The 26,196-nt window shown below is 44.4% G+C and overlaps 1 protein-coding gene across 4 annotated transcripts in view; it reads right to left on the bottom strand.

The window, feature by feature from the left end:
• The window catches only part of MAPK6 (mitogen-activated protein kinase 6), a 31,375-nt gene extending 5,533 nt beyond the window's left edge, over positions 1-25,842 (bottom strand). The window contains exons 1-4 of one of the 4 annotated variants that reach the window (XM_074601467.1): positions 25,611-25,819; positions 14,812-14,961; positions 2,562-3,777; positions 1,689-1,833 (exon numbers count right to left, since the gene is read on the bottom strand). In XM_074601467.1, coding sequence (XP_074457568.1) covers positions 1,689-1,833; positions 2,562-3,116 — 700 coding nt within the window. In that variant the 5' untranslated portion in view covers positions 3,117-3,777; positions 14,812-14,961; positions 25,611-25,819. Of the gene's footprint in view, positions 1-1,688; positions 1,834-2,561; positions 3,778-9,231; positions 9,336-9,597; positions 9,738-14,811; positions 14,962-25,610 lie in introns of those variants that run through there. The other 3 variants (XM_074601469.1, XM_074601466.1, XM_074601468.1) reach the window with 3 other exon arrangements.
• Between the last annotated feature and the right edge of the window lie 354 nt (positions 25,843-26,196).

Here is a 26,196-nt window from a genome sequence, read left to right as displayed (position 1 = left end):
ATCGAGCCCTCCAAACAACTCTGCAAAAGCATTTTATTCAGAGTTTCAGGACAGGCTAGCTGTCATATCTCCAACCATCTTCCCTTCCAAATGCACGACTTTAAGAAGTCCACTCTACATCAGAAAACTACGCAGTGCTAATTTATCAGAGGGACACATCCACATCTGAAAATATTCTTCTAGGTATCTACGCAATGCAATTAGGGCACATAAATGAGCCTACAAATTTAGGATTTTGGTTACTGAGTTTGAAAAAAATAAAATCTAACTCACTACACAGATATTAGACCGTTAAAAACTTTTGTCAAATACCAATGCTACTCAAAAAAAAAAAAGCCACAATGCTAGCAGTTGCAACCATCCTATGCTGAGTGCTGAAATGCAGACTTTCTCCCACTATTTCACTATTTTCCAGTAGAAGTGCTTGATGCAATGGAAACCCAATAAATCTCTCCTCAGCTGAGCATTTAATACACTGAGGATATTACTCCAACAGTCAGTAACTCACAGAGTCAGCAACTCACTGCAAGTTAAGAGAAGCCCCTCCGCATATTAATCGTTGATTTCTATAAAATAATGATTTCAAGGTGACAGTACTCCATTAATAGTCCTTAGTGGGAAACAGCTCTCAATTTCATTACCCTGACGTACAAAGCTAAGAATTGCTGCAGAGGTGTGCATTTAGTCTGCATGTATCTAAAAGAATGTGACCATTGAAATACAAGCTCAGTTCTTAGAGGTTTTATCTGCATTACCCCAGTAATTCAGACCAACAGGAGCAAATCCAAGAGTGAGCTTGAATGAGACAGCTGCTGCTGAGGCCCCAGGGTGCACACAAAATACGCATTTCAGGGGTTTACTCTAGACTAGCTCATCTGCTCCCACAGACTGAACGCCTAGCAGCAGGTGGAGCACATGGGGCGATCTCCTACAGTGCAAATGGCAGTTTCATTTTATCTAAAAAGACTCTAGTTTGCACACTGAGCTAAATCAGAAGTGTGGTACAGCATGGCCATCGAGATTTGCTTCAAAAATTTGCTCCCGATCCTAACTAAAGCTAATGAAGATGCACCGAGTGAGATCAGAGCATTGCTTCCTATCTTACCAGAAACATTTTGAGGCTACACATTTCCTTGGTATGCCACACTAAGTTTTAAGTCTTATGAGTCCTCCCTACATCACTGAAACAAAGGTCAGTTCAGCCTGTAGGTGGCAAAATAATTGGGAATGGGGAAAAAATGGTTACTCTTTCATAATTTAAAATATAAAGAACTGAGAAGGTTGACTACATTAAAAAAATATAAATCAAATCTTTATAAAAATGATACTCGGGGCATTCATAATCCTCAAATACTCCCTGGATACATGTATTCTAGTGAATTGATGTATTTAGAACACTTCTTAGGTATCCAATAAATTTAGCTTAACCTAATTACAGACAGATTTACCATATATGTGTGTACTAAATTAAATTGTGATATTTATCTAAATACAGACCAGTATGAGCAACAAGAATTGAATCGTCTTCTGCTTTACAAGTACATGAGTTTATAGTTTACTTATATAATCGCATACCCTGACAGTCAATGACTTGATATTAGCCATGAGAATCAACCTTTCTTTAGGAAGACAATTAAGTACTACCACTCCTTTTAGGAATATACACACACATTTTTTATTCTACTCACCTGCAAAGAGGGTTTTCCCAGTCAGCATTTCGGCAAAGATGCAACCTGCAGCCCACATGTCAATGGCTTTAGTGTAGTTGTTAGGAGAAAGCAAAAGACGGGGCGATCTGTACCATTTAGTAACCAGTCCTTCAGAAAGATGGCCCTAATTAAATGAAATTTAAAAAAAAAAAAAAAGAAAAAAGCTTACTCAGATTTTTAAGAGATATGATTTTTTAATTACTTGTTTCTTGTTTTTTAATGTACTACTACTAGATTTTTTTGGTCCTAAGATTCTAGGGATAGTACCATGTGCCCCCTACCAAGCATTTCTACCTTTTAAAATGGAACAACAACATCTTTACAAGTGAACAGCAACAATATTTATTAGTCAAGTGAGGTACTACAGCAAACCTTTCTTCTTCCCAGATGCCAAATAAGCACAGAGATAATAACGAACTCTTGTGAATCATCATCTAAACCAGGAAGACAGTATCTCTAGATCAATGCCAGGAAGTAGCCGCACTTGCACACTGCAAGTGGACCACGTACAAACTTATCTAAGGCTTCTATAGTTATGCCTCTAAATGTTGCTCTTAATCTCAGGTTCTGTATTCATTGTTAAAAATCTGCTTTTCTGAACACATCTAGTGGGAAAAAAGAAGTAATTATTTTATGCTTGCAGCAGTCCTATTTGAGACAAACATGTCATCCAGAGATCTGTTTTACTCTATTTGCAAGCATTCCAGTTGTACTGTAGGATCCCTAACACAATATCCCACCTGCTAACAAGGCCTTCCACAGACTATCTACCTCTGCGAAAGGCAGAAAGATGCTATTTTAAGAATACATGATTGTCAGCGTATCGCTTAAATATTCCCACTTTTCACATACCTTGTGGGAATAATGAGGATCCATGATTCGTGCAAGACCGAAGTCACCAATCTTCAGCACCAAGTCTTCAGTATTAATGAAAAGATTAGCTGGTTTGAGATCTCTATGCAGAACATTTGCAGAGTGAATATACTTGAGCCCACGTAGCAGCTGGTACATGAAAAGTCTGGCATGATCTTCCAGTAAAGGGCCTTGCTCTAGCAGATTAGCCAGATCTGTCTCCATGTATTCCTGGACAATGTAAACACAGTTCAATTCTGTAAGGGAGCCCACGTCATCTGTTAGCTGGCTTCCACTAGGACCAAGAATTTCAAATACTTTGACAATGTTATCGTGGTCAAGTCTTCTAATAATTTTGATCTCACGTAGAGCATGTTTAACACTCTGGGGATCTGTAAGGACAATTTTCTTGACAGCCACTCTTTTGTCACAGTCATTATCGACAGCAGAAAAAACTAAGCCATTTCCACCACAGCCCAGTGGTTTTAAGTCCATATACCGAGAGCCCAGATCAAAACCATGAATGTTCATGAGACTTTCAAATTTTTCTGCCATTTTTAAATTCTTTAAGTTTCTTTTTCCTCAAACTACTAAGCTTCTGTAAACACGCGGAGACACTTCCACTGGTATCTGAAGGAAAGGTCTTACGGAAAGGGAGAAGAAACACTTGGCTTTGACTGCAAGATGGATTCTTGACACTCTCATTTCATTATGAGCCAGCCAGGCCTGTTGTGTCCCCTTGAATTTAGAGCCCGTAAGCTCTAGAACTCAAACCGAGCATAAGATAGAAAGATTGCAGCATTCATAGTTCAAGAAAGGTGCAGCATTTCTGCAGACATTAAAGAAAATACTCACAAGAAACTCAAACGGAATGAAATGACATACTATGCACTCAGCTCTACTGTGCTAAACTGGTTAACATTTAACAAAAATGTGAATAAATATGCACATAATAGGCTTCTATTAACATCCTCCTCCTCACAGTGCAGATACATTCAGTGTTGGACTGGTCCTGAGCAGCGTCATTCTACGGTGCTGGTAAGCACTATTTTGTTTTCCTTCTTCCTCCTTTTTCTCTCCTTTCTTTGTTTACAGTCTAGTTAAACGGGAAACTGGCAGCTCTTGATTTACAAAAGATGCCTTCTGTTAATGATCAGGTGGCTCCAGCTCACCACAATCACAATCAAAGCTACCATCCATTTTACTCCGTGACAACCTGAAAAGGAGAGAAAGATACATCAGTATTCCAGCATGTACAGAAGTCTTCCTCCTCCCCCAACTCCTTAAGTTGTCCTAAATATACAATTTAGTGTCCAGTTACAAATTAAGAAACCATCACAAAGCTAAACTACCTAGAAATGACATATGCTTTTATCACCAACCACCATTTCTGAAAGTATATTGTGGAAGTTTATATATAACCTATTGAGAATAAAAGGCACACAACGAAAAATCCTACTGAATCTTAATAATGAAGGGAATATCACAGAAGAGTTGGTAATTCTGCAATGCAGCTGTTAAGAGACAAGTCAGAAACCATCATATCCTACCCCTCAGTCACTAAATTTTGGAATAATTCTTTTACTCAAAGACAAAACCAGGGCTTTAAGTATTTCACCATAATAAGAGATAACTGGGTACCGTTCACACAAAAACGGTAAGGGCTGTGCACTCCCGGTATTTACTGACTTTGCAGAATATACAGCACACGTCCAATGTCGCTTATAAAGCTTAAATCCTTGTGATCTTGGATAAAGTTTACTAACATCTCAAATCATAATTTTGCCTCTATAGATTCACTACTACAGGAATCATTCCTACATATTATACAAAACATTATGACTTTATCAATTACTTTAACACTTATCCAACCCAGATTACAAAGAAAAACTAAGTACATTTTACACAGTAATTGATATATTCTATAACCATTTCCCCTAACATATGGGCACTTTCAGACATTGTTTATTTTTTATTAATGTCTAATGAGTGCAACTACTATTTACGAAAACAAAAGTGGTAATTTTCTCAGTAAGTTTCCCTGTCTGCAGCAGCAGAATGCAGTCATAAAGAACACATGTTGCATTTTTGCACTACATCCTCATTTCTTTTAAAAGCTCAAAGATGCCACAAAAGAAGAGTCGAGGGTGTACCTTACGCAGTGTGGTAAGGTTTGGGCAATTCCATTACAAGTTACTTGTATGTTCTTCCCCAATAACTACAGGTCACACCAAACCACTAAATGTCATCTCTTAATTCTTAGATTAACACATTTCAGCTCTTCACCTACCTCTCTAAATAAATGTAAAGTTCTCCAAACTATCCCAACACTTTAGAATTAATTGTATGAGTGTTTTCCCTTAAAACTCTGCTAGCACTGCAGTGGGACAGCCAGGACCAAGCAGAACAAGTCTCCCCACTCTTAACGGGGCAGCAAGAGCAGCTGACAAATTATTAGCATACTCTAAATAAGGGCCTCAATTCACTAAAGTAATCAGAATTGCACGCAGAAAAAAAAAATACAAAGAAAAGCATACTGGCAAACAGAAACAAGACTGTTTCAACACATTTAAATATTATCATTCCTTAGGCTCAAGCCTGACAGCCACCAGGACACAGAGCCCCAGTGCCCCGGCTCGCCCCCCTGCCACACACCACCTCCCTCCAGGAATTTGTACAGCCAGGTGATGAATACGGGAAAGGAGAAGGAAACATGTGCTACTATCCTTTGTGGGTTTTTCTTTTTAAATAAAGATCACCAAGCGTAGCACTTCTAAACTGAAGAGCGTTGAGCTGCCCTCCACTGATGTGGTATAGTACCCTGCCAGAAGGGCAATCTTCAGAGCTTTCCTTCCTCAGCACGTATAACTGTTGCCTTGAGATTCCCTTCTTCACGGACTGCCAAGAGTCCTAGTTTTAGACAGTGTTTTACGAGGGTTATTATAACCTTCGTACAAACATAATGCAGTAACACTGTTACTTTTCCCAGAACTATCTTGAATTTATATCCGTATTCAGGCATCACCATGAGGACCCTTATTGTAATCCCTATGAATTTACTTAAAAACAAATATAAAATTTATCCTAGGGTTAGGATAAATTAGGATAGCATCAATGACCATCCAACTCTTTGTTCACAATTATAAAAACCAGAAGTCTAGCCTCTTGATTTTTAACTTTTTTTTTTTTTCAAACCTAAAATTATTTTATCATTCACATGCACCACTTTCAGGCTCGCTCATTCTGAGCTGCTGCCTGTAAAAAAGTTTACGTCACCCCAGACCATTTTCCTTTCATTTCCCACCCCCCAAAAAAAACAGTGATGGAAATTTGTTTTTGTGGCTTATATTCACACTTTAAATTTCATGTTAACTCAAGGTCCAAGGCCTCTGTTCAAATACCCTACAATAAGCTGTATTTTATATCCTTGGGACCATCTAAACCCAGTTGTGTTCTTCCCCATGATTAGGCCTATTGTTTCACATTGCTGATGTCTTCAATATGGAGCCATACCAAATCAGTTTGCACCAGCTGGGTGACACATCTGGAACTTCTCTTTCAGCCAGTCCCATTAAACAGCACACGAACAGATTCGAGAAGATGCCCACCAGCAGCAAGGAGTAAGACCTGTCGACCTCTCCGCAGTAACTCAGATCTTGCCCCTTACCACCCCAACTAAAGGAAGGCACCACCAGCACTACAGCATGAGAGCAGTAACAACACTACTGCCTCAAGGAGAAAGGGTGTTACGGCCCGCTTGCTTACTGAAGTAGGAGTCCTAAAAATTTCACTCTGTATCCCTGAAATGACGCATTTTTAATAATCAGTTTATACGATATCCTTCCACTAGGTGACCACTAATTGCAACGTTTTCAGAAGGTATGTAATGATTTTCAGAACCAGAGTGATTTAGCTAAGAAAACAAATGGTGACAACATAAGCAACCCATTGCAGCCTTCAATTTGACCTGATCCTGCTACAAACCTCCTATGTAACTATGAGCAAATAACTTAATCCCAAAGCCACAAGCAGGAGTGGCCAGCTTTCATTCAAAGCAGGACCTAGTTCCCAGGAAGCAGCCTATCTACTCAGCAGATACAGTATCCCACATGAATATGGTGAGGGCAATTAGACATCGCCCTAGCAAAAATGCCTCACTATTTAAGCAAATGAAATTAAGATTCAGTAATTGAGAGCGATCTTTCATTTACTGCCCCTGAAAATTCTACTTCAGAAACCTAGCAGATGACAATGCTGCAGCAGGTTCCCATATCCTTGTCTAAACAAAGAAATACGCTTCTAAACTAAGCCCATGCACTAACTACTTTCACATTAAAGACGTACTTCTCTCACTATGCCAGTTCGATCCCTCACCTAGCCCAGCCCCATTGCTGCCATCGCGCATCAGCTAGTCCCTCCAGCAGAGCTGCAGCCCCCCATGGAGCATCGCTTGAGCCAGGGCAGCGGCTGAACTCCTTTCCCCATCCGCGAGTTAATAGCAAACAGACATTTAAGACAAACAGTCCTGTGGACCAGAAGCAGATCGAGGGATGGGAAATAAGAAGTTAACCCCAAACTTTCTTTCACTCTAAGATAATAATTACTTAAAGGGTAATCAACTAGAGGAAATCAAGGCTTTTCTCAAGCCAAAATGAGCTCAAAGTAACAAATTTTCTTCCTTGCATTTCATAGTCGTTTTTAACTTTGGAAAATAATGAGATGGGTTTTTGAAAACACTAATACTTACAAAGAGTGACACCAACATCTGTTAAGTTTATAGATTTTCAATGAAAGTCATAACCATCAGTCCAATGGTCTGTGTTGAAAATCCACACTAAATAAACAAAAATGACAAATTCCTCTTCAGTTGTGTAACATGCTCTAACCACTTAAAAAACAGGATGGCCTGTAGTATAAAAAAAAGGGGTGTTTATCACCCCAATTTGTGCTGAATAGTCTATTCACACAGGCACTGATGTTTTCATTTAGGCTGACTGTCACCTTTCCAAGACTACCGTGGTTTGGTTGTTTTTTTGTTTTGTTTTTTTTTAAGTGGTACTTTTATTCCTTCCTCCCACAAAGTTTAAAGAGGGAAACACAAAGATACTAGTTTCTTAAGTGGTTTATAACTATGCTTTTAAAACAGATCAGTTCTCGGGCAAGGGCAACAGAAGTGACCCACAGAAGGGCTGTCATCTTTGAAATAATTCTACTGCTGGCAGACATCACCACACACCACCAGCTTCATGCATTATGCAAGCAGCCCCTTCGGTTCGTGCTCAACTTCTGCACGTGGATTTATCACAGTTTTCAGGAAACAGGATGTGCACTGAAACACAGTCAAGCATGACACATTTACTTTTTCAGAAACACAAATAAGACGGAAAGATACCGGTTAGTTTGATTATGCAGACCACATAATGATCAAATCGTTACTCACAAGAGAAAGACCAAGAATGACTAATGACATATTATACAACCTGCTAAGTACTATCCCTTTGACTATAAAAATACGGGGCACAGAAGTATTTTTTTTAGATCAGCCACGTTGCAGTCAGTAGGCAGAGTGAGTCATCGTCCAACTCACGAAACTGCCGCTTTTCTAAAGCCTCCTACTTGCTCCCCACACTGTTTAGGGAACTCTGTGCTGGCAGTCAGTGAATGTTACTATTAGTTTATAAATCTTCCGAAGGATCTGTAAAAGCACACAAAAATCCACTGCGTTTTTCTGTACCATAAACAAAAACGGTTCGGTTCTCCCTTTGGATAATTCAATGAAGACTCACCACTGAAGAAGCCTACTACCAGCTAACCACAGCCTCCTGCAGCTCGGCAGATCCGCTACTGTCTGCTGCTCCACTGAACAGTTAACTAGTCAAGAGTGAATTAAAGACAACAACTGCACAACCAAGGGCTGAGCCCGAGCGAGAGGTCAAAATGAAAATTCCCATCTTAGCTTTACAGCACACATTACCAAATTTAAAGTCTACCTTTATTTTAAGGCACCGCTTTCCAGAATTTGTAACGGGGTTATAAACATATGATGCTATCACAACGTTGTTTTTATATACATACACACACATATATAAAAGACCAAGCTTGTTGGCAACAGTGCTTTTGTCAAGGTTTGCACGGGCCATATGACAACGCCTCAACCACCTACTCTTTTCCCAGGGCACAGTTACCTTGGCCATTGTCAGGCCAAGCCAAAACGGCACCGAATTAGCCAGAGAAAAAGAGGTATTTCACCGCGCCGAAGCCAGGCGCGTGCACCCTGCCCGCCTAGCCCGGGGGACCCGCTCCCCCTCACCTCCAGCAGCCCCTCTTCAGGCCGTTTCCACCGGCAGCTCCGAGCTGCCCACGAGCAGCATTAAGTCGCCGTTTCCACGGAAGGCGCCCGAGGCGCAGGGGGAGCCCGCGGCCGCCCCTGCCCGCGGGACCGAGCGGTGCCTGTCCCCGGGACGGTGAGCGGCGCCCGCCCCCCACCACCGTCGCCCAATTCAGCAGCGAAACTTCCTCAGACTCCGGCAGCGTCCCAGTGAAGGACACCCTGCCTCCCCCCGCCCCTCCGGGGCGAGCCAGCCCCGCTCCTTCCCCGCACACCCCTCTACGGACACCGGCGTCCCAGCCCCGCCATGCCCCCCGCCGCCGCAGCGCGGAGGAGCCCTACCTTCAAACGCCCTTCAGGGCGCGGAAGCTGCCCGCCGCCCCCCGCTCCGGCAGCAGAGGGGACCCGCGGGGCCCGGCGAGGCGCCGCCCGGGCCGCGGCCGTTGGGAGCGGCCCCCCCTCGCAGCCGCCCCCGCCCGCCCTCTCTCAGCACCCGCTCGCCCCCCTCAGCCCCAGGGCCGCCGCAGTGCGGAGGGGCCGGGCCCCGGCGGAGCGGACCGCAGAGGGCCGGGCCGGGGGGCGCCGCCGCCGCCGTCCGGCGGGAGGGAACAAAGCGCCTTTGTGCGGCGGGGCCGGGCCCGCGCTTGCGGCGGCCACAGACCCCCCGTCTCTTCCCTCACCCACCACCGGCCGCCCCCCCACACTCACGGGCCTTCCCAGGCTCATCGGGGTCTGCGCTGCTCACACGGCCAGGCCCCGCGGCCCCACCACCGGCTCCCACCCGGCGCCCGCCTGCCTCGCCGCAGTCGCCGCTGCCGCAGCCGCCGCCATGTAACCCGGCGCGGAGGGCAGGGAGGGGCGGTGCCGGCGGTGGGTCCGCCCCCCGCGGGGCGGGGCCCGGGGTGGCCGGCAGGGAAGGAGAGCAGGAGGGACAGACGGGCACCACCGGCAGGAGGGGACCCGAGCTGCGCTCGGCCTGGCACAGTGCGGGTCTCTGTGAGGAGAGGCCAAGGCCGCCCCCAAGGCTTGCCCGCGCCCTGGAGTGCGGAGGCGCAGCCGACCCCCTTCCCTCAGAGGGGCAGGCCGGGGGGGGCCCGCGGCAGGACGGGCGACCCCCTCGCCCAGCGGTCACCTCGGCGGCTGGCCTGAGGACAGGGGACACGGCGGCTCCCGGTTTCCCGGAAGGATTGAGCAGTCTCAAAGTCAGACCCTTCAAGGCGTGGGCCGGGTGGAGCTGGGCGGGCTGCACCCTGCCACCGAAGTTAACGAGAACTCCAGGCCTACAGATGCTGATCGTGGCCCTCGAGCACTGCATTAATGCTCAAACTTCAATTACACTTGCTGCTCCTCCTTCTATTTAACCTCTGCCACCTCCTGACATCTTCCCTCAAGTCAGGCTTCTGCGTTTGAAACCCACATTTCAAAAACTCATGACGCGAGCCATGGCGGTGCCTCGCTCAGCAAGGCCTACGGCTCGGTTTCTCCAGCATTTCCCTCGGCCACAATGTGGCACACAGAAAGAAACCCCGCAGGTGGAAAAGGGACCAGGAATGTGGGTTTTCTGCAGCTGTGGGGATGCGGGGAGGAGAGCCGGGCCATGTCTCTGTGCCCAGGTGACAAGCCCTGTGACAGCTGGCAGAGCAAGGGCAGAAGAGGAGCAGGACAGGAGGCCCGGGCTCAGTTGCCACCAGGCAAGCACCGCTGCTGTGGCTGTCAGCGTGCAGGGGTCCGAACCGGGGCAAGCGGTTGTGTGGGCCCGGTTCAACCATCCTGGCTTTAAACGTCCCTCATGGCAGAGAACATAAACAGGGTTGGAAGGCAGCAGGCAGGGACGACGGAGGGAGGCTTTCCTTCTCCAGAGGGGACGTTTTGGGTTAGATGTTGTGCAGCCTTAGTGTCACAGAGGACCTGAATGTTCTCCCCACAACCTTCTACAAACTACCTGCCATTGCTGTAGGCACCAGAAAGGATTTTTCTCTTGCTATTCCATCTCCCTTAACGGACATAGGCAGAGACAGTCAAAGTCTACTTTTCCCTGAAAATCGCAACTAATACAACAAAATAAAGCATAATAATCAAAACGTTAAATTTCCCCCCGTGAGACTTTTATACAGCAGTCTTAGTCAGGGGACAGAGGCACAAAACCACGGGGCCTATAGATAACAGCAGTGCTTTACACTTCCACTAACAGTTTTGGTGCAACTCTCAAGAAAGGGTGCTGTTTCCCCTAGCTCCCTCATGTGCCTTTTCAGTGCAGGATGACTCATAGGAAGATAAAACAATTAATACTCATTTTTACTGATTAAACAGAGGTTATTTATAGTTAGTACTAGGATAGAAGTTACTCACGTTGCACAGGGCTCTACGCCTCATTCTGCTGCCATCTGGACAGAAGCATCCAATTGACCCTTGCACTTTTAAATCACATAACTCTTTTTTTTAATAAACAAGTCATACATCAACATCTGAGGAGCTCCCTACCCAGCTTCTCTAAAGTTATTGAGATAGCTTTTAAAAGCCCTTCAATTATGAAGCCAAGCGTTAATTGTTTTAAATTTAGTCAGATGCGTTGCTAACTCTGACATTGCCCCCACTGGCAGAAGAGGTGACCTGGGCATTTGATAATACAGCACTGTACTAATAGCACACATACACGGAAGTCGGTAACTAAAGTGACTTTTTGCATTACAATATTTGTTAATGTATAGGCAGCTAACTGCGCTGCCAGCAGTGGACGAAAGTCAGAAAAAAAGTCGCAGTTGTTCTGCCCCTCCAGCACAGCAGAATTGGAAGATGGCAGCGCTGGCTGCTCCAGAAGGCCTGTATTTAAATACAGTCTATAAAAAAATAAAATTGCAGGAGTGCATATTTGGAAGAGGTGATGTTAGGACGGCAACCAGAGCCAAGCCACAGAGGAGTATTTACTTGCATTAAAGGAAGAGATTTGGGACTCAAAAAAGGCAGGAGCAGCAATGGTTGTGAGTCTAAATCCAGAGCTATTTAGTTAATTAAAGAACCCTTCCACCCATACGAAGTATTTTCACTACCAGAAACAAAAAAGCAAGCTGATCCTAGGGTACTGCAATAAGAAAAACTTCATATTACAGCCTTGCGACAGCACCTGGAGAGCCCATGGCCATGCTGTGTCCACTGGGACGAGTTGCCAGTACCCCCACATCACCGTTTCACTCAGGTGGAGAAGTTGCCCATCCATGGAGTTTGCTCTGCAGTGGCCCAGACTGTTTGAAAAGTAATTTAGCAAACACAGGAGGCTTGCAGTTAAGTGGCAAGCTTCCTCGCCTGGGTAGCACATGCTTACTCATAAATCTCACACAGTCCAGATGTACCACCATTTTTCTGGATTCCTAATTAATAAATCAAGAGCTACTTTCTTTTTTTTTTTCCTTCTTTTTTTTTTTTCCCTCCATTTTTTTTTCAGCCATTCTAAGAGCATAGGTCTAACCCCTAAGTCTCTGGTAGGATCTAGTGAATTAAATCTTTCAATCTAGAGGGAAATCATGCAACAAGGAAGAGCAAGGTCCAGGAATGTTACTTGTCTTCAGCCTCACTATTTATAGAATTACAATGCATGTGAGAGAGCGTTGCTCAGAATTTAATTGTGTGTCACGTGGCAATTTATAGCTATGTAATCCAGCAAATAGCTAATCTCATTTCAGATTTTTATATCCTATTGATTAGGCTATAAATGACTGTGTCAAATTGCTTCCTATTCCCCACAAAAATGCAGTTACATAGCATGTAGATGATATGCTATATGATACCAACCCATTCTGAAACATTTGCAGATATTAACTGTCAGTAAAATGCAGGGTAAGAAAAGAACTGGACTTCGAAGGTCATAAGGCCCAGCAATCAAAAAATAATTACAACTAAACAACGATTCATTTATTATATCCAAGTTCAAAAAGATCAAACAGTAAATTCCAACATAATATTTCAGTCCTGTGCGTGAATTGTTACTTGTGGCATAAAAGGGAACGGAGTATTTTTAAGTGTCCACACCCATTATGATTGGCAAGGGAAGAAAGATTTGGAGACGGTTTGAAAAGGTTGCCCAAGGTGACTTGGCAGCTCCAGGCTTTTGTCTCAGTTTCAGCGCTTCGCTGGGCTTTTCTGGGGGAAATCTTTGTTTTCTGGTATTATGCAGCTCTCTGTAATGATTCCAGGTATTTTCAGAAGAGGCTGAACTCAAGCCTGTACCTCACATCAAGCAGCCTCCACCCCCGGTGAAGATTAAGGTATCTAAAGCAATACCTGGTTCTTGGCCTGTCCTGGGCAGCCGAATTTGCTAAGACACACAGGTGGAGACTTTGATGGCAGATGGTACCTGGGGCACCCGCTGGACTGCTCCTGCCGTGACTTACGTGTCCTTCCAGAGGAAGGGAAATACATCCTAGGATACATTTCTAAGGACTGACCATGCTTCTTGCCAAAGTCTAGGATTCATTCTGCATGAGGATAGGGAGGAGTTTAGAGAGAAAATCCCACTTATTAAAAGGGGACGGTGAGAGGTTCAAGAAACACTCAGTTTCGGTGCCTCCTTGGCCTGTTCCTGGCTACCTGTGTTCTGCAGGGTGACCCGGGCCCTGAAGTACGATTTGGTTTTCCTGGTACAGCTCCCAAGAGTTTTTAATAGTTTGTTTGGGTCTCCTTTAACTGCTGCCTTCTCCAATTAACCTAGTTCTCTGCAGGTGTTAAGCAAAACCTTTACAAATCACTTTGCTCTTCCAGCTTACGGTTTCATAGTGCTGATGTTCAGCACAAACAGTCCAGATAAATTGGAGTTTCACTGACAACTCAACCACTCAGGTAGCTTCACTTCTTGGGCACCTCTTTTTCCTGGAAAAGGTCAGACTACACCTTTCCATACAGGTCATAGGGGTTTTTTTATTTGTTCTTTTTAACACAAACACATTTTCCTAATGAATGCTCTCTGGGTTTGCAGACTTTGAAGTTTACCCAATAAATCTTAAAGAATACTTCATACCAGCATTATTAGCGGATAACCACACAGAAGTTGCCTTCTTAAAAGCTTTTAACAATTTTTTATGTCAAAATCCTTTTTTAGTTAAAATCTATTTGGCGGTAGCCAAAGCTACTTGGGCACGGACAGCGTGCTATCACCTTATTTCACTCAATTGGTGGAACAGACTTTGCTAGAGCAAGCTTTGTGCTGTCTACATTCTGTTCAGGAGAGAAGCTATGAGAATATTAGGGGACTTAGAAGAAAGGAAAAAAGGCAAACCCTAAGATCTTCATCCCTGTGTGAAACAATAGAAAGACTGGAAAAGAACAGACCATTAACAGAGACCAATTCAAACCAAAGGCAGCAAAGCACAAAGGGCAAATGAAGGTGGAAACAGAAAGTCACAGAAAATGTTCAACTTTGAGGTTAGAAATAAATGGATTCTGTGACATACTTTGGAAACTCTGTGAGTCTGCAGGAGAGAAAAGTCATTAAACACTTAAACCAGAACAAGTCATTCTTCCCCCTTGGTAGATCATCAGCAATCTAGGACACTTCAGCTAGCTGCATGCAGGCTCCCTGCTTAATATCACACGTTTTTATTAAGTCAGGCAATTCCTTAACCAACACTTAGCACAGGGACAGAGCAGCTGCCTAAGGCAGGAGTTGTCAAAGCCATGGCAATACTGGGAGAAGAGGAAAGCTTAGAAATCTTGCCTTGTAGCTGGATCATTACTGAAAGTGTCAGCTCTCTGCATGTGAAATTCACTTGTAGGGCCGGAGCTCTCCCAGATTTCTCAGCCTTTCATTAATTCCTCGTTAGTTAACCTTGCAGAGAGGTAGCTGTAAGTAGCTATCTCATGCACAGAACAGCAAACACGTAGAAAAATTTACCAAGGTAGGCAATTAAGGCAGTATGTGGTAGGTTTAATCACCTTTTAAAGGATGACTAGTACCAACATTTTCACACTGTGGTGCTCCGAGTGACCTGAGTTGCTTCTAACTTCCCGGCGTGGGACACAGGAGGAGTGCTGGAGCCAGGCTGTAGATCCAGTCAGGGGGTGAATCTACAGCTGAAAAACATTCTACAGAAAGAGGAACAGGGCTGTTGTGACAAGGCAAAGCACAGGATGAAGCGGAAACAAGAAGCACCAAATGGTTCTGTCCCAGCACTGCAGGTACAAGAGAATTCTGTGTGTGACTGTTCTCCCCCGTTCAGACCTGCAGGAAGGCACGGCTCCCATCCCCACCTCCAAAATCTCCAGTGAAGCAGTGAGGAGAACACCACTGCCCACTGAAGTGGCACCAGAGCAATTGCCTAAGACATCTCTGTGCTAGTTATTGCATCGGCTGTGGTGCTGCTAGAGCTGTAACACAGCACATTACTGCATAGATGTTATTTGAATATCTGTAACACCTCGAGTACTCCCATGTGGAGCGATGCCCTGGAAGCAGGGTGGGGTGCTCTCGGCAAAAAATGCATTTGGTTTTGGATCCCTACTGGAAAATATGTCAGCTCTTGAGCAGAAGTTATAAAGGCCTGATGATGGATTTATGTAGAACAATGATACGTTTTTGTAGAAGTATCGCATTTAACTGCAGAACTATGCAATATGTATAGTTCTGCAACAGTAGAACTGTTCGTGTTCATTCCTATAAAACAGCAAACCTTCCCACATGCAGCATTTTGATTGCTATTGCATTACAGAGATAAAGCCTCTGCTGTGCAATTGTAAATAGAGCTGGTGCTGCAGTGCTTGTCATGTACAGAGGAAAAAAATAATCAGACTAACATTCGCTAACATTTTCACCAACACCAGAATCCTCTTGAAATACATTTACAGGGGGCAAAGCTCAATACAAATACATGGGCATCAGCTGATACACTGCTTTAGCAGCCTGGGGCTATGCAACTTTTACATATTAAATAGCAACAAATGTTATCTACAAGCTTACAAGGGGAGAAGGGAGGTGCAGTGAGTTGAGACATTTCAAACACTTTCAGGTATTATTTTGCAATAAACCCCAGACGAACTGGTGCATGGCCAGGAGTGAATCTTTGTCAGCCATCAAGATGACGATCCGTTGCTGCCTCAAGAAACTTGGGGGTTGGGAAAGCAATACTAATTGCTCATAGTGGAAGAGTCTCAGACTTCTATTGCTACTTAGATTTGTGCCTTCACGAGTGGGACGTGGACTCCAACCCAGCCTAGGCCACCTGTGACACTGGGATACTTATGGTGGTTTGCGAAAACAGGATGAAACAAGCTGGACTGTGAGACGCATTAAGAAATTGTATCTTTGCGACTGCTCAGGCAGAGGCCGTCCTCCATCCACTTTGCCCTGCACACAGTGGTCTCCAGCGTGCCCAAAGCTCACGGGCGCAGCTGTTCCACAAGCAAGCAGCACGCTGGATGGCTAACGATCAAGAGGCAAGAAGCACGGTGCCAGCAGGGTCAAGGCAGGCCGGTGGGAAGCCGATGTGAGTACTGTTGCTCGGGAGGCGTTTCTTCTGTGGCCAACAGGCTTTTTCTGCATTCCCAAAATAGCGCTTATCATAAAGAGCAGATTGACTGGGAAGCACGCTGCTTGTCTTAGGGCATCCTACTGTCCCTGCCAGACCCCTACCTCAGACAGTCTCCTGAAGCTAGAGAGATGGAAAACCTAAGAAATATCAGAAAAGTATAAACTTTTTATAGAACATCTACCATCGAATTATATGGCAAATATTCAGCATTGCAAAAGTTACCTCGACTCACAGAATGAGAGCATGATAGGGGTTGGAAGGGACCTCTGGAGATCATCTCGTCCAACCCCCCCAAACTTTTGTTATATCTTTTGTCACTTTTAGTCACTTTTTTTATATCTTCAGACGTCAAAACCCAACCTTTTTATTTGGCTAAGAAATCAGTTTTGTAATGACCTCCTCTCCCTTAACACACTGTAACTTTTTCTCAGTACATGTTGCACCATCTATTTATAAAGATTTCCACTATATATATAGGACTATTCAATTCCCCGTATTCCCCAACCCCATTATATCTTAGCTTTCATAACGATTTTCTAGGATGTTTCAGGTTTTCTCAACAGTTTTGAGACGCTTGCTGGGAAGGAATACATTTCCAAACTATTTGTTTTCTCATGAAAACTGGGTTTCGCCTGTGTGCCAGAATCAGCAGACATTTTATAAATAGCTTTGGACAGATGACAGGAAATGATGCAAGATCTCAGGCCACTCCACAGAGGGCAACTGTCTGAAGTGCTCAGGAAAGAGGGACTTGCACCATTGACTACTACACAGGGAAAAAAAAATGCACAGAAGCACCATTTACTACGGAGGGTATCAGGCTTATGAAACACAAGATCTCTATCTTCTTACAGCTCAAGCAAGAAGTCTGTTTGCTTGGAACCACACTACAATGAAAACCAGGAAAATTAAATTTTCCTTTGAAGAGGAAAGACTGACCAGAATTGTCTAAACTTGCTTTGTCTTTTACTCTTGAGTAGGAGCTTTCCCCTCCTAACACGCTATAAATGCCAACACACATATTGGAGATTCTCCAGACTCCGACTGGTGCCAAACACTGGGATCATCTTCTCACTCTGGCATTTCCCACCAGCTTCAGCAAAAGCTCTTCCAACTCAAACTGCTTTAAATGGGCTCCAATAATAGCTGCTTAGAGGTTAATCTGTGTCTATTCATCTGATCCTAAGAACTATCTGTTCTTCTTTGCAATAGTAATACACATCAACTCACTGTCTCATTTTGTTTCTATCAGCTTCCATGAAGATAAAGCACAGTAATTTAACCCCAAATAAATGCTTTATTTGGAATAGGGGCAAACTCTCAGCTCTCTTAAGTCCATGGCAAAACTCTGAACAGATTTAACTGCAACGTAGTGACTTCAACATTCTGCCCCCGCTACCGAGTTGGCTCCTCTTCCAAACAGCAGCAAGCACCTCTCAGCCCACTCCTTACCACACTTTCACACCGCTGGTGCCTGAACAGCATGCTCTACGTGGAAGACTACAACTATTAGTGAGAAATAGATAGCGTACCTCCCCAGCGGATGTGCTTTTGAGACATTCAGTCCAGCGAGTGATGCATATAAGTCCTCTACGTTCCCACGTTGCAGTTAAGTCTCATGCAGGGCTCAAAGAGCTGGCCTCGAAGCAGCCACGGACCCGTCCGCTTTCTGCACTGGGTGCTAGAAGTGCGTGAGCATGTAAGCACACCGCTCCTCTGCAGAGGGGCATCGCCATGACCGCCCCCACCGCTTCCTCCCACACACCCAGCAGCAGGGAGGCTAGCCTGAGACTTCTGCTGAGATTTTACTTGAACAGAGAATTGCACGTTTGATCCCTCTCACAACTATACCTACTTTCAGGAGTGGATGGTTTCTACCCATCGTTTGTAAGCTATCTGTTCCCATGACAGACAGAAGAGCCTAGAAGCGCTCCTACCTATGAAAGGAATAAATAATACATGACACATTTTTTGAGCTTTTGTACTGAGTAAGTGATTTTACCCATGATCTAAATTTCTGCTAGTCTAAAGAAGACCTTGATTTTTATTTTTATTAAAGACATTAAATCTGACTGAATCTTTGTTATTATGGATACGTAAGGTTTACTACCTCTATTAGAGGTACGACAGTGCTGAAACTGGGCCATCTCAAACTTTCTCAGTTAAAGGCTATGCAAACAGAAATGGAATTCGTCTGTCCATGGACACATTACAGGATATAAAAGCAAATCCACTTGTTAGTGGGTGTTCACACACTGCGTGTGTGCAGGAGAGAAGGGTACAGGTGAAGGTGGACAAGGCATCAGCCTTTGCAGAGCTTAGTGAGAACTCCAGTGCATGACATTCAACTGTCTGTAATGACCACAAGCATAAAAATCCCTAAAATTGTAATCCCAGACTTCATTCTTTTCTGCACTTGAAAAGAGATCTTGTATATTTTTTTTGCTTCTTGACCTCCAAGGAAATGTGCCTCACGTGCCTCCTTACTGCACCACTGGATAGCCTCCTCCACAGAGACACGCTCTTCTTGCACAGGGCTGACGCAGACTGCTTCTCAGAAATGCCTCCAGAGGATACCTCGGTTCTGAGGGATCACCGAGAAGCAGTCCTAAAACCAGAAAGTTATCTCGTATAGGTAAACATTTCAGTGTATAGTTATGCCTAGAGGTTCTTTAATGATCTGAATAGCAAGATTTACTTTGCAAGTGAGCTGGAATTAAGAAAGATAAAGAGGTAGAGAAACTTCCTGCTTTTTAGTGCATCAGCATTCTCTTATCTCCAGCATATCTCTAAACAGTTTTCAACTGCATTCAGTCAGAAACTGTTACATGAAAACTTAAGAGGTACCACATACTCCTAAAGCTATATTTCGTGACAGGGGAAAGGCATTCCTCCCTCATTCTTTGTGTGTTATGAAACACTGGAGAACTATTTAAGCCTCGGTTAGAATAAAATCAATTCCTGATAAGCCTATTTTAGTATACACAAAAAGTTGCTAACCATTATCTCAAGTTTCTTCTTATTGTTTAATCTGGACACTCCCACAACAAAAGCGATCAAGATGATTCAAAGAAGAGGAGTTTCAACCTTTGGACCAGCTCTAATTGCAATGCGTAGTTCTCATGATTGCTGCAATTCAACAGACTCCAACATGATATTAGAATCCATGACCTATTCCAGCATTGCCCTGGATGACAGCAAGAGCTGCCACGTGGTTCCTATCTGTAATCTGATGTCCCCAGTGGCTCACGGCACCGCAAACCAGCTGAAAGACCTCCTTCTGTTCCCTTGCATCCATTATCACAGAAGTTAGGCACACAAATCCATTCGCTTGTGTACAGCGGTGGAAGACGATTTGTGACAAGGTCAGGCTGTGCTGTGGCAGATTTCATTTGGCCACCCAAAGCAATGAAGAATCAGGCTTCAGCCACCAGACAGCAGTGGGCAAACTCTTCCTGGTAGTCTGGGTCTTGAAATGGTGGCTCAGAGGGGAAAGAATACAGCTCACAAACCTCTCAGCTTTTTCTTGGTGTTAACTTTTCCAGGACAGGCAGCCTCTCTAGCTACAGACTTTCTTGGAAGAGGTATATCCCAGAAATCAAGGGTGGACACGAGCCTCAGCCCTTGATTTCAGAGTCAAACCGTCCAGCCAGGGCTGGACTAGGAGTCTCCTTGCCGCTGCCCAAACCATCCTGCTCCATGGCCAGCTCCAAAGAGGACTTAACACTCTCAAGCCTGTCTGTTAGAGATGCTGTCACAAAGACTTCACAAGACAGCACAATATTCCTCAAAACCAAGGTGGTGGTTGTCCCCACAATCCAGAAAAGGTTTTGAGATGTCAGGTGTTTATTTTTTCCTGACAGACCACTCAAGCTGGTATTTTCACAGCTGCATGGGCTATCTAAATACTTCCTAGAAGTACACAGTAAAGTGAGATTATTATGGTTTGTGATAATACCCCTGTTGAAATAATTAAGGCAACTCATTTACTTGTAGTAAAAATGATTCAAGGACTACATGTACAGTTTGCGATCAAAGTACTACCCTGTACCCCATGTTTATCATCCTAGGTCCAATTATATTTGTTAGTAAACAATACAAATGTAATCATTGTTAGGCGATGGTAAATCAGTGGCAAGGCTTGAACAGGCTGTTGTCAAGTAGGAAAACTTCAACCGAGAACCTGCGGTAACTGCCGAAATCAAGTGAAACAGCAGGGTAGTAATGGAAACTTTTGAACCTTTTCACACAGAGTTACAAGAAGATTTATCTTCCTGATTGCTCTAATGTTTCAGATAGCAGGAGAACATGGGAATATGGGACTTAATGTCAGCTAGCAAACTTCTCTGACCTTTGAAGGGAACTCCATGTGACATGACAATCACAGTAATCAGAACAAGCTCTATCTGCTCTGATACAGCTTTACTGCATGAGCAGATACTCCCTTTTCTCCTCACAAGTGCTCAGTGCTCTGCTTCCTTCGTTGCACAAGACAGATAGTGCTCACCTGATTACCAGTAATTGGGTACCAAGAAAAAATAAAGTCAGTGAACTGCCCTATGTGTTATTCATCACATATTGTCCCAGTCTGAGGACAGAACCACCAGGGGTTAAGGGCTCTGCAAATACGTATTAAATTAATTTCTACAATCTGCAAGAATGTCAGGATATTATCATTTCCACTTTCATGAACTGAGTCACAAAGATCAAGGTCACAGTAGCCCTTAATACACAATTTAAGATTGCTAGAACTGATTTTTGCGAGGGATTGGTAGTTTATTCCACTGTTCAACTTTTCAACCCACTTTCCAAAGTGATTGGTACTTCTTGCACCAAATGCAGATCCCCAAAGCTCTGAATTCTCAGTTCTTGCCAGTTATTCTAGGCTTTGTCCAGGCAGTTCCGATTTTCCCCAGCACCAGAAGCCCCTGCGCAGCTGTGTTTGCACACCCTCCACACCAGCCTCTCCGCTCCCTCTCGGCTGCTCATCCCGTTTCTCCAAATCTCCTCCCACTTCACAGGTTCTATTTTCTTTCCTCCTTTCCAATTCAAATCTTATTTTTACAAGCTTTCTCTCCCAGCCTACTCCTTAGAAATTTCCCACCTGTTCGGTCCTTGTTTCTTCCACATGTGAGTGGAGTAGCTACCTCCAGCTTCCTACCTGGAGCCAAGGGGAGCCACTAAAAGCAGTGCATGGGAGGAATAGTCCACTTGTATTCAATCACTGTGCCCAAACCCAACACAGCTGGCAGCAGCCCGTGGATGCAGTCACAGGAAAATTTCTGTTCAGAAGTTGACTGGGCTGGAGCACACCCAGGACTGACAGACTGCGTGGGAATTTATCTGCTACCACATCTATCCAGGCTGCAAAACCTGAGGTCTCCAGTTCATAGGTATCAAGAGATTTTCCACAAAGATAAAACATGCATCTTAGATTCTGGATGCCTCTTCTGGAGCAGGCAAGGGCATTTTAAAAACTTTTTTTTTTGTTTGCCTGTTTCTAAGCAGGGCAAAATCAACGATCTCCTCCACCCCAGTTCTTGTAAAATGACAAAATATTTGAGCTAAATGTTCCAGCAAAGTTCAGATTTGGAAATATACCTGGCACAAAAATGTTTCCATCCAAAGAACTAGCTGTCAGCAAAGTCATGGTCTATCGAAATGGAGGCAAACAGTGAGACCAAGGCAATCCCAACACGAGAGCTCCCCAGCCTTGCCCGAGCCACCAAGGGGCTACAAGTGCCACATCCTGCTTTGCTGTGCCACCACTCCCTGCAGGTGCAGCCTCTCTCCATCACCGCTCCTCTGCCTGGGCAAAGGGACAGTCACATTCACACCCTCTCCTCCCCCAGCAGAAGGTACCCAGAAAGCTACTGTGGGCTGCCGTGCCTCTCCAGACAGCCTTCCCCGACACCTCTGGGGCTCATAAGCTGCTATCTGTGTCGGGGAAAGTGGTGGTACACGGGCCTTCCTACACAGGAACACATTAGGGAGGAAAAAAAAGGTGGACAGATCGTTTCGGAGAAGGATATGGCCCCTTCAGTGTCCTCCCTGTGGGTCGGTGAGAGGTTGCTGAGGGGCACAGCGCAGCCCCCCAGGGGCACTGGGCACTCGCCGCTGGGATGCGGAGGGCCCTACTCAAGCTTCTCTTCTCCTTCGCAAAGGTATTTTGGGAAAAGGCCCTCAGCAGCAGAAAGCAGGTGGATGTAAGAAAATACCCCACTCTCCAGGACAAACTTCCTATTATTTAGCTCCAGTGCGCAGTCACACAGAACCTCTCCTACCACGCAGACCCTGCTGCTTCCCCTGCCTGTCTGTGCCCTCACTGCTGCTGCCGTCAGTGGGGCTGCCGGGCAGCCGGCCTCGAGGCAGGCAGGAGACCTGGGGTTACAGGGACAGACCCCAGGAATCAGGGGAACGCAACAGTGAAGGATGAGAAGAGATAAATGTTTAAATAATCTCTATCGTCAGCTTCTCTGTAATCTCAGCTTCTGGCTGGTTGGAGGGACGGACAGAAAGCATGTGTTACTGCGCAGGGGATGGGGAGCAACAATGGCAGGCAACATTAGCCTGGCGTTCTGATGGTTACAGAGGCTGCAATTTCTTTTTATTTCCACAATACCCTATGTGAAAAGCACTTCAAGACCTTCCCCACCCCCCAGATCCTATTATGAAAAGCTGGATCTCAGAAAGCTGTTTTCCAACATGTCAAATTCAGGTTTTGTGGCTCTGTTTGACAGTTGTATGAAGACAGCATTTGCTCCCAACTGAGCATAAGCAACCAGGTCACCGAACACCAGGAGTGCACGACTCAGTGCCCCGATGCCCTGCCTGGGTTAGACGCGCTTCTCGGAGCCCCCATCTCCAGCCTTAGCTGAGCCTGTCCCACCCCCCTGGGCATTCAGCGGCAGGCAGGTTGGTTCCCAGGACCTTTACCGAGCTATGGTCAGGAGAAGCCGACCTCAAAAAGGGACAGCTGAGTCCCACCGCTCCTGCTTGCCTGGGTTGATGCCGCAGCACATCAGCGAGCCCACCCCCTCCCACAGGGCTGGCCCCACGCTGGCCCTTGGGCACCCGCGGCTGTGGGGTGACTGTCTCACCTGCAGCAGGTACACAAACTGCCCGGGGACTTTCAGCATAACGCTGGCAGCAGGCAGAGTTGAGGAAATACATCCCCAAATCTGCCCTTGTGTGCTTTAAAACAAACCTTTATTTACAGTGCCCGCGGTGGCAAAAAATAGCCTGAGTCCCCAGTCTACCTTCAGTGATATTTTTCCATGTGCAGAGCTGGAGCTCGGGGGCTCCTCTCTCTCTGCAGAGCAAACACAGCATTTGCAGGAATAAAGCTGTGCTTATATAAGCTTCCGAGAATGCCAAGTTGAATGTCTGACGGAGGAAAAACTTCTGGTAAAACCCTATTTTTTGTCTTTTCGAGAGATCTAATCTACCTTCTGTGCATTCCTGACCTTCAGAAAGTATTTTCATCTCACACGTTAAGTATAACAATCCTCTTAACAAGGGAACATTTTGTTAGAGCTTTAAATTGGGTTACGTAAATTATTTGTAGTTCTGACAGCAGGTTTCTCTTCCGTCCACGAGGACAGTTGTTATGAGATTGCTACAAGGTTCATTTGCAATCACTGCAGATAACCATCTGAAGGGACTGTTTGAAATGAGATTGTATCTGGGGGATATGCTACAAGTTTATCAAGGCTTTTTATAAAAGCAGCATTTTTTGCCAAATAATTTGCAACACAGTAACCTGCACGAGAATTAAAAAATCCCTGATGTGAATGGTAAATTGAGAAAAAACATAATTTCCAACTCCCACACGCTTTAGGAGGAAGAGAACACAGAGGGGAAAAAACCCCAACACATATATATATATGTATATAGGTGATACCAAGCATGTCTCAATCCATGAGTTTACTCTTGCTGACTACAGTGGGAATTGCAAACAGTCAGGATCGGGCTCTTTGTTTCCACTAAGCACTTGTTCAGAAAAAAAGCAGAGTGGAAAAATGATTCAAGAAGTAACAGTGCTATTTTCAGCATTACATCAGAGCAGCCAACGACTTAGAAACACATTTTGCTCTTTCACTCTTTCTTCTCCCCAACCCCTACCCAGTCATGGGGTTAGACACTGGTTTTAAAACGGAAGAGTTCTCAGGCAGTGGAAGCCTCCTGCCTCCCTTTCCCTCATCGTTGGTAAGGCTGATTGGGAAAAAAGTTTCTACCGATTTCTTCAGGTGTGGGAAAAGAAGGGCATCATTTATAAATTGGGATTAATTTTTCAGGTTCCCCATTATATTTATGAGCTATTTAAAACAACCCAACAAAGCAATAAGCCAATATTTTATTCAAATGGAAAGCATTTTGTTTGACTTTAAGAACACTGATTTACTACAAAAAAAAATTTCAAATGAAAAATTTCAAATCCGAATACGGATATTTCATTTTAAAATCTTTCTCAGAGCACTTCAGATTTTTTTCTCCCTCAGTAACAAGAGCGGTGAGTTAAGTTTCGTCCAATGAAGCAATGAACAATTGAGCAAACCCAGCAAACCTGATTTCTACACACTCCTGCTGGCATTAAGTTCTCCACAACAGTGGTCCAGAAACCAACAAAGCCAGCCACCCCTTCTGCAGCATGAAAGTACTCCAAGGAGGGCCATTTTCAAGGTTTGTAAACCACATGCACAAACACAAGACCCATGCAAAAGGTGCTCAGCAGAGGAGGACCTTTACCCACAAAACTTAGTATCTACTAACATTTCCAAGTCTGCCCGAGAATGCTTTATATCTTGGTATTTCCAGTCCTATTGAGCTAACTCCTGGTGTTTTATCTTTCCTTTGTATTCCCTCCCCTTCTTTGTTCGATGCCAAATATTTATTTTCAGCAGTCTATACAGAATTGTCTCACGATTTTATTAGCAGTCTCTCTTCTAATACTTCATCTACAGAGATGCAGTGCATTAGTACTTTTAGGTACAATGTTAGCTATTCCTCTGAATTATCTAGAGACACTAGCTGACTAATACGTAACGCTTTTATTTATATAAAAGACAATATATTATTATTTTGGTAATTCTCGAAGGGAGAAATTTTCTTAAGTGTTAGTTAGAAAGATTGATCTTTATCCTTTATACTTCTTTCCATCTAAACAAACAGATCTCATAGGAGAATACACACAGACATTTAACTTACCATTACTGAAGCTATCTTTTGACTTCCTCAGTATCATTAATATTTAAGCAGAAAGAACAGAACAAACAATTATCCTAATGACACCACACCAGAACTAACAAAGTAATTTTTAAAAAGTCATCCAGAAGAAGTGAGAAGGTCGACCAGAAAATGCGAGTCAGGAATAGCTGTGCTCCGATGAGGAGGGGAAGGTTATGTTGCTGTGATATGAGTAGTGCACAGCTGTTACTCTAGTAATAATTCATCATATTAATATTTAAATGAGAGGAGGAGGAGGGCACGAGATTGTGTGTGACTCAACAGTCCCTCCCTGTCCTTAAGCAGAAAAATAGGCCACCAATACAGAAAGAGCATTAGGAGCTATGGAGTGGGAAGGTTTGTTTTTATTACCTCATGAATAAAAGTGGGCAAACTGGTCCCCGAAGAAGTCTAGAAATTATCCTGGTTTACTACTGAAAGTTAAATTCTGTTTCCAATCTCAGTAGCAGCCATAACCTAATGAATAAGTTGATCCAGCAACCAGTGCTGTAGGACTGTACGCGATGTTTCTTGGATTTCAGTATATTTCCAGCACGATTCTACGCTT

Source organism: Larus michahellis, chromosome 9 (assembly GCF_964199755.1).
Source record: "Larus michahellis chromosome 9, bLarMic1.1, whole genome shotgun sequence".
Classification (NCBI taxonomy): Eukaryota; Metazoa; Chordata; class Aves; order Charadriiformes; family Laridae; genus Larus; species Larus michahellis.
Note: the sequence above shows the minus strand (reverse complement) of the source record. Positions and strands in the feature narration are given on the sequence as shown.